This window comes from Anarhichas minor, unplaced genomic scaffold (assembly GCF_050575085.1).
Source record: "Anarhichas minor isolate MPS153535 unplaced genomic scaffold, ASM5057508v1 ptg000013l, whole genome shotgun sequence".
NCBI classification, from domain to species: Eukaryota; Metazoa; Chordata; class Actinopteri; order Perciformes; family Anarhichadidae; genus Anarhichas; species Anarhichas minor.
In genome coordinates, this window is record NW_027466459.1 from 2222203 (window position 1) to 2234436 (window position 12234).

Sequence of the window (12234 nt, forward strand, 5' to 3'; positions counted from 1 at the left end):
TAGTTGTTTCTGGAGGATTGGCTGTGGTTCCCTTGGTTGTTACTGACGGTACTTCAGTGGTTGTGGTAACAACAGCAGGTTTTGATGTTACAACTGTTGTTTCAGGGCTTGTTGTGACACTCGCCACTGAGGTTGTAGTTTCAACAATAGCTGTGGTAGAGGTTGTTACTGGGCCAGTGGTGACTTCTTTAGGTGGTTTTGTTGTCGCAACGCTTCCTGTTGTTTGTTCTGATGTAGTTGTTTCTGGAGGATTGGCTGTGGTTCCCTTAGTTGTTACTGAAGCTACTTCAGTGGTTGTGGTAACAACAGAAGGTTTTGATGTTACAACTGTTGTTTCAGGGCTTGTTGTTGTGACACTCGCCACTGAGGTTGTAGTTTCAACAATAGCCGTGGTAGAGGTTGTTACTGGGCCAGTGGTGACTTCTTTAGGTGGTTCTGTTGTCGCAACGCTTCCTGTTGTTTGTTCTGATGTAGTTGTTTCTGGAGGATTGGCTGTGGTTCCCTTGGTTGTTACTGACGGTACTTTAGTGGTTGTGGTAACAACAGCAGGTTTTGATGTTACAACTGTTGTTTCAGGGCTTGTTGTGACACTCGCCACTGAGGTTGTAGTTTCAACAATAGCTGTGGTAGAGGTTGTTACTGGGCCAGTGGTGACTTCTTTAGGTGGTTCTGTTGTCGCAACGCTTCCTGTTGTTTGTTCTGATGTAGTTGTTTCTGGAGGATTGGCTGTGGTTCCCTTAGTTGTTACTGAAGCTACTTCAGTGGTTGTGGTAACAACAGAAGGTTTTGATGTTACAACTGTTGTTTCAGGGCTTGTTGTTGTGACACTCGCCACTGAGGTTGTAGTTTCAACAATAGCCGTGGTAGAGGTTGTTACTGGGCCAGTGGTGACTTCTTTAGGTGGTTCTGTTGTCGCAATGCTTCCTGTTGTTTGTTCTGATGTAGTTGTTTGTGGAGGATTGGCTGTGGTTCCCTTGGTTGTTACTGACGGTACTTTAGTGGTTGTGGTAACAACAGCAGGTTTTGATGTTACAACTGTTGTTTCAGGGCTTGTTGTTACACTCGCCACTGAGGTTGTAGTTTCAACAATAGCAGTGGTAGAGGTTGTTACTGGGCCAGTGGTGACTTCTTTAGGTGGTTTTGTTGTCGCAACGCTTCCTGTTGTTTGTTCTGATGTAGTTTCTGGAGGATTGGCTGTGGTTCCCTTGGTTGTTACTGACGGTACTTCAGTGGTTGTGGTAACAACAGCAGGTTTTGATGTTACAACTGTTGTTTCAGGGCTTGTTGTGACACTCGCCACTGAGGTTGTAGTTTCAACAACAGCCGTGGTAGAGGTTGTTACTGGGCCAGTGGTGACTTCTTTAGGTGGTTTTGTTGTCGCAACGCTTCCTGTTGTTTGTTCTGATGTAGTTGTTTCTGGAGGATTGGCTGTTGGTCCCTTGGTTGTTACTGACGGTACTTCAGTGGTTGTGGTAACAACAGCAGGTTTTGATGTTACAACTGTTGTTTCAGGGCTTGTTGTTGTTACACTCGCCACTGAGGTTGTAGTTTCAACAATAGCCATGGTAGAGGTTGTTACTGGGCCAGTGGTGACTTCTTTAGGTGGTTCTGTTGTCGCAACGCTTCCTGTTGTTTGTTCTGATGTAGTTGTTTCTGGAGGATTGGCTGTGGTTCCCTTGGTTGTTACTGACGGTACTTTAGTGGTTGTGGTAACAACAGCAGGTTTTGATGTTACAACTGTTGTTTCAGGGCTTGTTGTTGTGACACTCGCCACTGAGGTTGTAGTTTCAACAATAGCCGTGGTAGAGGTTGTTACTGGGCCAGTGGTGACTTCTTTAGGTGGTTTTGTTATCGCAACACTTCCTGTTGTTTGTTCTGATGTAGTTGTTTCTGGAGGATTGGCTGTGGTTCCCTTGGTTGTTACTGACGGTACTTCAGTGGTTGTGGTAACAACAGCAGGTTTTGATGTTACAACTGTTGTTTCAGGGCTTGTTGTTGTGACACTCGCCACTGAGGTTGTAGTTTCAACAATAGCCGTGGTAGATGTTGTTACTGGGCCAGTGGTGACTTCTTTAGGTGGTTCTGTTGTCGCAACACTTCCTGTTGTTTGTTCTGATGTAGTTGTTTCTGGAGGATTGGCTGTGGTTCCCTTAGTTGTTACTGAAGCTACTTCAGTGGTTGTGGTAACAACAGAAGGTTTTGATATTACAACTGTTGTTTCAGGGCTTGTTGTTGTTACACTCGCCACTGAGGTTGTAGTTTCAACAATAGCCATGGTAGAGGTTGTTACTGGGCCAGTGGTGACTTCTTTAGGTGGTTCTGTTGTCGCAACGCTTCCTGTTGTTTGTTCTGATGTAGTTGTTTCTGGAGGATTGGCTGTGGTTCCCTTGGTTGTTACTGACGGTACTTCAGTGGTTGTGGTAACAACAGCAGGTTTTGATGTTACAACTGTTGTTTCAGGGCTTGTTGTTGTTACAGTCGCCACTGAGGTTGTAGTTTCAACAATAGCAGTGGTAGAGGTTGTTACTGGGCCAGTGGTGACTTCTTTAGGTGGTTTTGTTGTCGCAACGCTTCCTGTTGTTTGTTCTGATGTAGTTTCTGGAGGATTGGCTGTGGTTCCCTTAGTTGTTACTGACACTACTTCAGTGGTTGTGGTAACAACAGCAGGTTTTGATGTTACAACTGTTGTTTCAGGGCTTGTTGTTGTGACACTCGCCACTGAGGTTGTAGTTTCAACAATAGCCATGGTAGAGGTTGTTACTGGGCCAGTGGTGACTTCTTTAGGTGGTTTTGTTGTCGCAACGCTTCCTGTTGTTTGTTCTGATGTAGTTTCTGGAGGATTGGCTGTGGTTCCCTTGGTTGTTACTGATGGTACTTCAGTGGTTGTGGTAACAACAGCAGGTTTTGATGTTACAACTGTTGTTTCAGGGCTTGTTGTTGTTACACTCGCCACTGAGGTTGTAGTTTCAACAATAGTCGTGGTAGAGGTTGTTACTGGGCCAGTGGTGACTTCTTTAGGTGGTTCTGTTGTCGCAACGCTTCCTGTTGTTTGTTCTGATGTAGTTGTTTCTGGAGGATTGGCTGTGGTTCCCTTAGTTGTTACTGAAGCTACTTCAGTGGTTGTGGTAACAACAGAAGGTTTTGATGTTACAACTGTTGTTTCAGGGCTTGTTGTTGTTACAGTCGCCACTGAGGTTGTAGTTTCAACAATAGCAGTGGTAGAGGTTGTTACTGGGCCAGTGGTGACTTCTTTAGGTGGTTTTGTTGTCGCAACGCTTCCTGTTGTTTGTTCTGATGTAGTTTCTGGAGGATTGGCTGTGGTTCCCTTAGTTGTTACTGACGCTACTTCAGTGGTTGTGGTAACAACAGCAGGTTTTGATGTTACAACTGTTGTTTCAGGGCTTGTTGTTGTGACACTCGCCACTGAGGTTGTAGTTTCAACAATAGCCGTGGTAGAGGTTGTTACTGGGCCAGTGGTGACTTCTTTAGGTGGTTTTGTTGTCGCAACGCTTCCTGTTGTTTGTTCTGATGTAGTTTCTGGAGGATTGGCTGTGGTTCCCTTGGTTGTTACTGATGGTACTTCAGTGGTTGTGGTAACAACAGCAGGTTTTGATGTTACAACTGTTGTTTCAGGGCTTGTTGTTGTTACACTCGCCACTGAGGTTGTAGTTTCAACAATAGTCGTGGTAGAGGTTGTTACTGGGCCAGTGGTGACTTCTTTAGGTGGTTCTGTTGTCGCAACGCTTCCTGTTGTTTGTTCTGATGTAGTTGTTTCTGGAGGATTGGCTGTGGTTCCCTTAGTTGTTACTGAAGCTACTTCAGTGGTTGTGGTAACAACAGAAGGTTTTGATGTTACAACTGTTGTTTCAGGGCTTGTTGTTGTTACAGTCGCCACTGAGGTTGTAGTTTCAACAATAGCAGTGGTAGAGGTTGTTACTGGGCCAGTGGTGACTTCTTTAGGTGGTTTTGTTGTCGCAACGCTTCCTGTTGTTTGTTCTGATGTAGTTTCTGGAGGATTGGCTGTGGTTCCCTTAGTTGTTACTGACGCTACTTCAGTGGTTGTGGTAACAACAGCAGGTTTTGATGTTACAACTGTTGTTTCAGGGCTTGTTGTTGTGACACTCGCCACTGAGGTTGTAGTTTCAACAATAGCCGTGGTAGAGGTTGTTACTGGGCCAGTGGTGACTTCTTTAGGTGGTTTTGTTGTCGCAACGCTTCCTGTTGTTTGTTCTGATGTAGTTTCTGGAGGATTGGCTGTGGTTCCCTTGGTTGTTACTGATGGTACTTCAGTGGTTGTGGTAACAACAGCAGGTTTTGATGTTACAACTGTTGTTTCAGGGCTTGTTGTTGTTACACTCGCCACTGAGGTTGTAGTTTCAACAATAGTCGTGGTAGAGGTTGTTACTGGGCCAGTGGTGACTTCTTTAGGTGGTTCTGTTGTCGCAACGCTTCCTGTTGTTTGTTCTGATGTAGTTGTTTCTGGAGGATTGGCTGTGGTTCCCTTAGTTGTTACTGAAGCTACTTCAGTGGTTGTGGTAACAACAGAAGGTTTTGATGTTACAACTGTTGTTTCAGGGCTTGTCGTTGTGACACTCGCCACTGAGGTTGTAGTTTCAACAATAGCCGTGGTAGAGGTTGTTACTGGGCCAGTGGTGACTTCTTTAGGTGGTTCTGTTGTCGCAACGCTTCCTGTTGTTTGTTCTGATGTAGTTGTTTCTGGAGGATTGGCTGTGGTTCCCTTGGTTGTTACTGACGGTACTTTAGTGGTTGTGGTAACAACAGCAGGTTTTGATGTTACAACTGTTGTTTCAGGGCTTGTTGTTGTGACACTCGCCACTGAGGTTGTAGTTTCAACAATAGCCGTGGTAGATGTTGTTACTGGGCCAGTGGTGACTTCTTTAGGTGGTTCTGTTGTCGCAACACTTCCTGTTGTTTGTTCTGATGTAGTTTCTGGAGGATTGGCTGTGGTTCCCTTAGTTGTTACTGACGCTACTTCAGTGGTTGTGGTAACAACAGAAGGTTTTGATGTTACAACTGTTGTTTCAGGGCTTGTTGTGACACTCGCCACTGAGGTTGTAGTTTCAACAATAGCTGTGGTAGAGGTTGTTACTGGGCCAGTGGTGACTTCTTTAGGTGGTTCTGTTGTCGCAACGCTTCCTGTTGTTTGTTCTGATGTAGTTGTTTCTGGAGGATTGGCTGTGGTTCCCTTAGTTGTTACTGAAGCTACTTCAGTGGTTGTGGTAACAACAGAAGGTTTTGATGTTACAACTGTTGTTTCAGGGCTTGTTGTGACACTCGCCACTGAGGTTGTAGTTTCAACAATAGCCGTGGTAGAGGTTGTTACTGGGCCAGTTGTGACTTCTTTAGGTGGTTTTGTTGTCACAACGCTTCCTGTTGTTTGTTGTGATGTAGTTGTTTCTGGAGGATTGGCTGTTGGTCCCTTGGTTGTTACTGACGGTACTTCAATGGTTGTGGTAACAACAGCAGGTTTTGATGTTACAACTGTTGTTTCAGGGCTTGTTGTTGTGACACTCGCCACTGAGGTTGTCGTTTCAACAATAGACGTGGTAGATGTTGTTACTGGGCCAGTGGTGACTTCTTTAGGTGGTTTTGTTGTCGCAACACTTCCTATTGTTTGTTCTGATGTAGTTGTTTCTGGAGGATTGGCTGTGGTTCCCTTGGTTGTTACTGACGCTACTTCAGTGGTTGTGGTAACTACAGAAGGTTTTGATGTTACAACTGTTGTTTCAGGGCTTGTTGTTGTGACACTCGCCACTGAGGTTGTTGTTTCAACAATATACGTGGTAGAGGTTGTTACTGGGCCAGTGGTGACTTCTTTAGGTGGTTTTGTTGTCGCAACACTTCCTGTTGTTTGTTCTGATGTAGTTGTTTCTGGAGGATTGGCTGTGGTTCCCTTGGTTGTTACCGACGGTACTTCAGTGGTTGTGGTAACAACAGCAGGTTTTGATGTTACAACTGTTGTTTCAGGGCTTGTTGTTGTTACACTCGCCACTGAGGTTGTAGTTTCAACAATAGCCGTGGTAGAGGTTGTTACTGGGCCAGTGGTGACTTCTTTAGGTGGTTTTGTTGTCACAACGCTTCCTGTTGTTTGTTCTGATGTAGTTGTTTCTGGAGGATTGGCTGTGGTTCCCTTAGTTGTTACTGACGGTAATTCAGTGGTTGTGGTAACAACAGCAGGTTTTGATGTTACAACAGTTGTTTCAGGGCTTGTTGTTGAGACACTCGCCACTGAGGTTGTCGTTTCAACAATAGACGTGGTAGATGTTACTGGGCCAGTGGTGACTTCTTTAGGTGGTTTTGTTGTCGCAACACTTCCTGTTGTTTGTTCTGATGTAGTTGTTTCTGGAGGATTGGCTGTGGTTCCCTTAGTTGTTACTGACGGTACTTCAGTGGTTGTGGTAACAACAGCAGGTTTTGATGTTACAACTGTTGTTTCAGGGCTTGTTGTTACACTCGCCACTGAGGTTGTAGTTTCAACAACAGCTGTGGTAGAGGATGTTACTGGGCCAGTGGTGACTTCTTTAGGTGTTTCTCTTGTAGTAATCTTTGTCGTTATGGCTGGTCTGGTAGTGTAAACAGTGTTGGTGCCTGGAAGTGTCTGTGTTATTGGGCCAATGGAAGTTGTACCTTTAAGTGTTGTTCCTGAAGTTACGGTTGACACCACAATAGTTGTATTCAAAATACTAGGTTTTGTAATAACAGTTGATGTTTTTAAACTTTCTGTGACTACAACAACTGTTGTTTCTGGGATACTTGTTGTTGTCCCAACACTTCCTGTAGTTTGTTCTGATGTAGTTGTTTCTGTAGGTTTGGTTGTTGTTCCTTGAGTTGTTACTGACGGTACTTTAGTGGTTATGGTAACATCAGAAGGTTTTGATGTTACAACTGTTGTTTCAGGGCTTGTTGTTTTGACAACCGCTACTGAGGTTTTTGTTTCAACAATAGCCGTGGTAGAGGTTGTTACTGGGCCAGTGGTGACTTTTGGTGATGTTGTTGTCCCAGTGCTTCCTGTAGTTTTTTCTAATGTAGTCGTTTCTGAAAGTTTGGCTGTGGATCCCAATGTGGTTCTTGATTGTGTTGTAGTAACTGTGGTAAAATCAGACATTTTGTGAACAGTGTAAAATTAGTAAATTTTAAAGAAATCCATACACATTTCTTTATTCCTCAAGTACCTTTAATTTTTGTTATAAATTATTAAAGTGCTTTTTTATCAGTTATCAAAAATCTGAAAGCAAGAATACTTTTTTTTCATATATTTTGTTACCTGAAGTTGTCTTTTCAACCGTGCTGAATGTAAAGGGAGTAGTTGTAGGGCCAGCTGTGGTGGTAGAAATGCACAGGTACATGCTTCTGGTTACGGTCCCATTGGCCCCACATTTAGCTGTGATGCAGTTCCCCAGGCCATCCGTTGTGTTGTAGATGGTTTCCCCATATTCGTAGGTTTTTCCATTAATATAGCATGAGCAAGCTGCAGATCAAGAGGATCACATTTTCAATTCTTCAAAAAGTCTGTGTGTGTATGTATGTGTGTTTGTGTGTTTATACACATAAACAAATAAGTTGCTATAAAAAGTCAGTGTGTACATATACTTACAGTTCACATCGTAGCTGCACGATATTCCAGAGACAGTACAGGAGCTTTGAAATAAAAGTAAAAGGTAGTCATATCTTTGACCTTCAGCATTATTTGAGCAACCAGAATTATATTTCATGATGTAAAGCAAATCTTACTCAGAGGTAGGGAATGTTTGGTTTTCATTAGCATTCAATTGACAGAGCAATATGTCTGTAGAGGAGCTGATCAGAAAACAGTGAGGACTATAAGGGGACTCTAATACAAAACTCTAGTTACACATAGACTCCAAATGTACTGAAAGCTGAAGATGAGGCAACTGTCCCAACAACTTTAAAACGTTGCATCTGATCATTTACATCACACGGTACCCTTGCTCTTCTTCTTTCTCTCCTCTGTTCACCAAGAACACTCATGCACCCTTTGCTGTCACTAACTTCCACTTGTGGAATGGTTATAGTACTTTTTTCCCTCTTCCTGTTCATATTACCAACAGACTGTACCCTAAATTCCCTTATCCAGGGATTTAGATTACAAAACACCCCTCCTCTCTTCTGGAGTCCAACTCTTAACCCCTAATATATAAATGAAAAAGCTAAATTCAGTCTGGAAGACACTACCTATATCTCCCTATTCAGAAGAGTGAACCTCAATTAAGATCTTCCTACCTTAATTATTCTATCTAATTAAAAAAAAAAGAATGTTTTCAAAACCGTTTTTCTTTTGGGATTAGACTCAATTATGCCTAATTACAAGGCTAAAAAACAAGTTAAAAATATCTTTACAAATCCAAATTTAAAGGAGGCCTAACTCCTCCAAATGTTATCCTATACAACTGGGCCTCTGCTGTTAAGTCCTTTGCTTTCTGGCTAGACACCTCGATCTTGCCACCTAACTGGTTAAAAATAGAACAGGAATCAAATATAGATAAAACATGGAGAGACTCAGGGATGGGTATTGTCAAAGATTTTGCTGAGGATATGTTGCTGGTACAGGTGCATTTTTTCCTGATACTTGCAAATTATAGATTACAAGCATAAGTATATAATAGGATTTGAGGTTGAAAGACAATAAACATTCAACACTTGTCTAACAACGTCACAATATAAATACAATTACATCTCCTACCCCGAAAACAAATAAAGTGTTTTTGTTTGGAATATGTATAATAAGCATATCATTTAGTTATCACTACTGAGAATTTATCAACCATAAAAAAAGAAGAAAAAAACATGAAGTAGATAGGTTTGCAGTTTTCAAGGTGTATATTTCAAATTGCATCTCTTACACACATGAAAATAAAGTTATGAACACCGGCTGAATATCTATGATCAGAATCATTATAACTGTGTTATAACTGCTACTGTGTAAAGGGAATACTGCTGTTAAAAATAATCTGATTTGTTTAAAGTGTTTGCAAAGCAAATGTTATTGCACTTTTGTTCATATAGCAGTACTTTTAAAATAAAAGTGGGCAATACACTTCTGAATTCATTATTGAATTTTGTGCATAACAATGTGATTAATCGCGATTAAAAATTGTAATCGTTGCCCAGCACTACAAATAACCTAATCTTTTTGGACTGTGGAAGGAAGCCAAAGAACTTGGCAGAAAGCCCACACTGACAGGGGGAGAACATGCAAACTCCACACAGGGCCCATGTCTGGCTGCTCATGTCCTTGTTGAAATGAGACAATGGCCTCTGGCACATGCATTTGCAATTGGTCTGTCAATATGCCCTATGCTGAACGTAAGGATGTAATCATTCATGAATTTTCTGTTTGAGACATACCAAGTGTAGCAGTTGTCCGATGGAACCTTGTTTCCGATGCTGTAATGGGTGCCTTTGCCATCATAGCAGCCACATTGGTTCCAGGCAACGCACTTCATGCTGTCTTCATCAAAGTAGGGCTGGGTTGGAGGACACTGTGGATAGCAGCCTGCAACACCATTTTAACAAATAGATTAACCTCAGCAGAAATACAAATAGAGCTAAATGCTTTTACCCAAAGCACTTTACAATTTGCCACCCATTCAAGCATGCATACACAATCACACACTCACAAACTGATGGGTCACTGATTGACCCTGTGATCAGTACAACTCCTCTTCCTCCTGAGCCACAGACACCCATTCAAATCAAAGACTTTGTTGGATTTCAGAGACACAGCTCCTATTCTTAGGATGCAATGTTTAGTTTGGAGTAGTAATTGTTAAGTGTAATTGTCCTCCACAGCACATTTGTATGCAGACTAACAGTAAATGGACTGCATTCATGTAATGCTTTTCTAGTCTTAGCAACCACTCAAAGCGCTTCACAACACAAGCCAGCATTCACCCATTCAAACACCCATTCATACACAGTAGTGTTGCAGTTCTCGTGACGAGTCTCCAGACTCATTTTTAAAGGTCTCTGTCTCGTCTCGTCTTTCTTGGTCTCTGGATTTTATTTATTATTAAGACCAGTCAAGACAACAACTGCAGGGATATTATGAAGATATCTTCATTGGTTTTCTGTGGGTGTTTTTATGGGAATGTGGATCTTTCAGATCAAATTGAGGAGTGCCTGTGGTCACTCACACTGGTCTGGTCTTGACTCGGTCTCAACCCCTAAAAATCTTGGTCTTGGTCTTGTCTCTATCTCAAAACAGTCTGGTCCTGGTCATGACTTGGTCTTGGTTTAGATGGTCTTGACTACAACAGTGATACTTGCTGCTGCCATACAAGGTGCTACTTGCTCAACAGGAGCGATGCCCACTCCCACACACTGATGGCACAGCCATCCGGAGACATATTTTATTGTTATTATTATTATTATGATTATTATTATAATAATATATATTTTTTTCCTGTTTGCCTCATGAGTTAGCTGCATATTGAACACGTTGGTGATTATTTTAAATGATTTAAAATCAGGGATTACCATCACTTACATTTACTTTGATCAGTGGCTTTAAGGGGAAACTCCTGACACAGAAATAAGTCACTTAAATGCTTATTCTCACAGCCGCAAGACAGATTCATGAAGCTGCAAAACAAACTAACCCAAAGGAATGAAAGGTTAGCCTATTATCCCTGACATGTTGGTCTAAATCCCAAAACAATTGTAATAATAATAATAGCCATCAAATCAGTCTGTTGACCTGAGTTGAACTCTATGGCAGAAACCTCTATTCAAGAAGATGACATGTTAAAAGATCTGTCCAATGTACCTTCCAGGGCAGTGATGAGGCTGGAACAGTTTCCTGATGGATTCCTACATGTCTTCATGCAGTCAACTCCACAAGGCTTGTAGTGCCATTCACATTCACCAGGGTTGTTATAATAGTCGCAGAAAATAGCTGCAAGAGACAAAATAAGTATGTCTTAGCTGTTGATAATAAAGTCAGGGTATCCAACACATTTTTATCTTTTGGCTAAAGATACAATTTCTTACAAATTATAACTCCTTTAGCTCAGAATTTCTTTGTGAGATTGTGACCAAACTTACGGCACAGCTTTGGAGTTCTCCATTTAACACAGGCCCCAGCTTCATTACAAGCTTTGGCATAGGTAGCCACAGCAGTACAGAGACACTCACAGTCCCCACCGGTGTCACAAGCACAAGAGTCTCTCACGCAAGAGTCATAGTATGGACCAGGGTCAACCTTGAACACACAATCATGTACTGTTTACTAGAAAAATAAAGGTTAAGGGAAACAAACATGTTCTAGTAGTAGTATCAACTGTGGCATTGTAATCACACAGGCTGTATTATTGGTGCGGATATAAATATTACAGGCTGATAAGCAGTTTTTAAGATATCTTGCTTTAGACCATTGTTTTGATTAAAGGGATGGATGGACAGACCAACTGATCAACACAAAAAGCAATGAGCACTTAGTGCTCAATTTTGTTCATTTCATTTCACATACCATGGCAGTTAAAGTGACAATGTTTGTGTATGGGCATACATTTGTGCTGAGTATGATGCTATCACCATAGTTACCTGTGAATGACAGCTCTGGAAGGTGACACTGGTGATGATGCTACACTGTTTCTGGGACCAGGATGCCCGGTAGCGGTTCGAGGAACAGGGATCAGTGAGCAGTTCAGCATTTGGGCAGCTGGATGAAACCTTCCAACTGTTGCCAAATTCCAGAACGTCTGTCACTGTCTCCTGAGAGCGTGTGGTGAATTCATTCTTACTGTTGCCGTCGTAGTTTCCACACAGACCACAGACTTGACCCTGAGAGGGAGGAACCCAATGGCAGAGTTTACTGATATGATAGGGCTGATACAGAGTAAGGCTGTTTGTTGCCACTGAAAGATCCTTCAGCCCTCAAGCCCCAGAAAAACATCAAAACAACCACAATCATAGTTCAGACTAAATGACCAGGCACATATAAGTCTAGTATTCACTCTCCTAGCTCTGTTTGGTCTGTGCCAGCTCCTGAGGGAAACATCCTGTTCTGAAGCTAGATGCAAACCGCTTGCACTAACTCTCTCTGGGTTGATGAGAGCAGTGCCAAAGCAATCAGCTACAAGAGGCTCAAAAGCGCAGTCGGGTTGCTGATGCTTGAGTTGGCTGATAATTCTTTGTGAGTTAAGCACTATGAGCAACACCTTCTACATTACAGTTATTTTACTCAATGTTCAT

At 42.3% G+C, this 12234-nt stretch overlaps 1 protein-coding gene across 1 annotated transcript in view; it reads right to left on the bottom strand.

The window, feature by feature from the left end:
• The window catches only part of LOC142948813 (mucin-5B-like), a 53256-nt gene that overhangs the window by 26800 nt on the left and 14222 nt on the right, over positions 1–12234 (bottom strand). The window contains exons 24-29 of the mRNA XM_076090923.1: positions 11584–11823; positions 11086–11242; positions 10808–10936; positions 9388–9535; positions 7616–7659; positions 7286–7489 (exon numbers count right to left, since the gene is read on the bottom strand). Coding sequence (XP_075947038.1) covers positions 7286–7489; positions 7616–7659; positions 9388–9535; positions 10808–10936; positions 11086–11242; positions 11584–11823 — 922 coding nt within the window. The remainder of the gene's footprint in view (positions 1–7285; positions 7490–7615; positions 7660–9387; positions 9536–10807; positions 10937–11085; positions 11243–11583; positions 11824–12234) is intronic.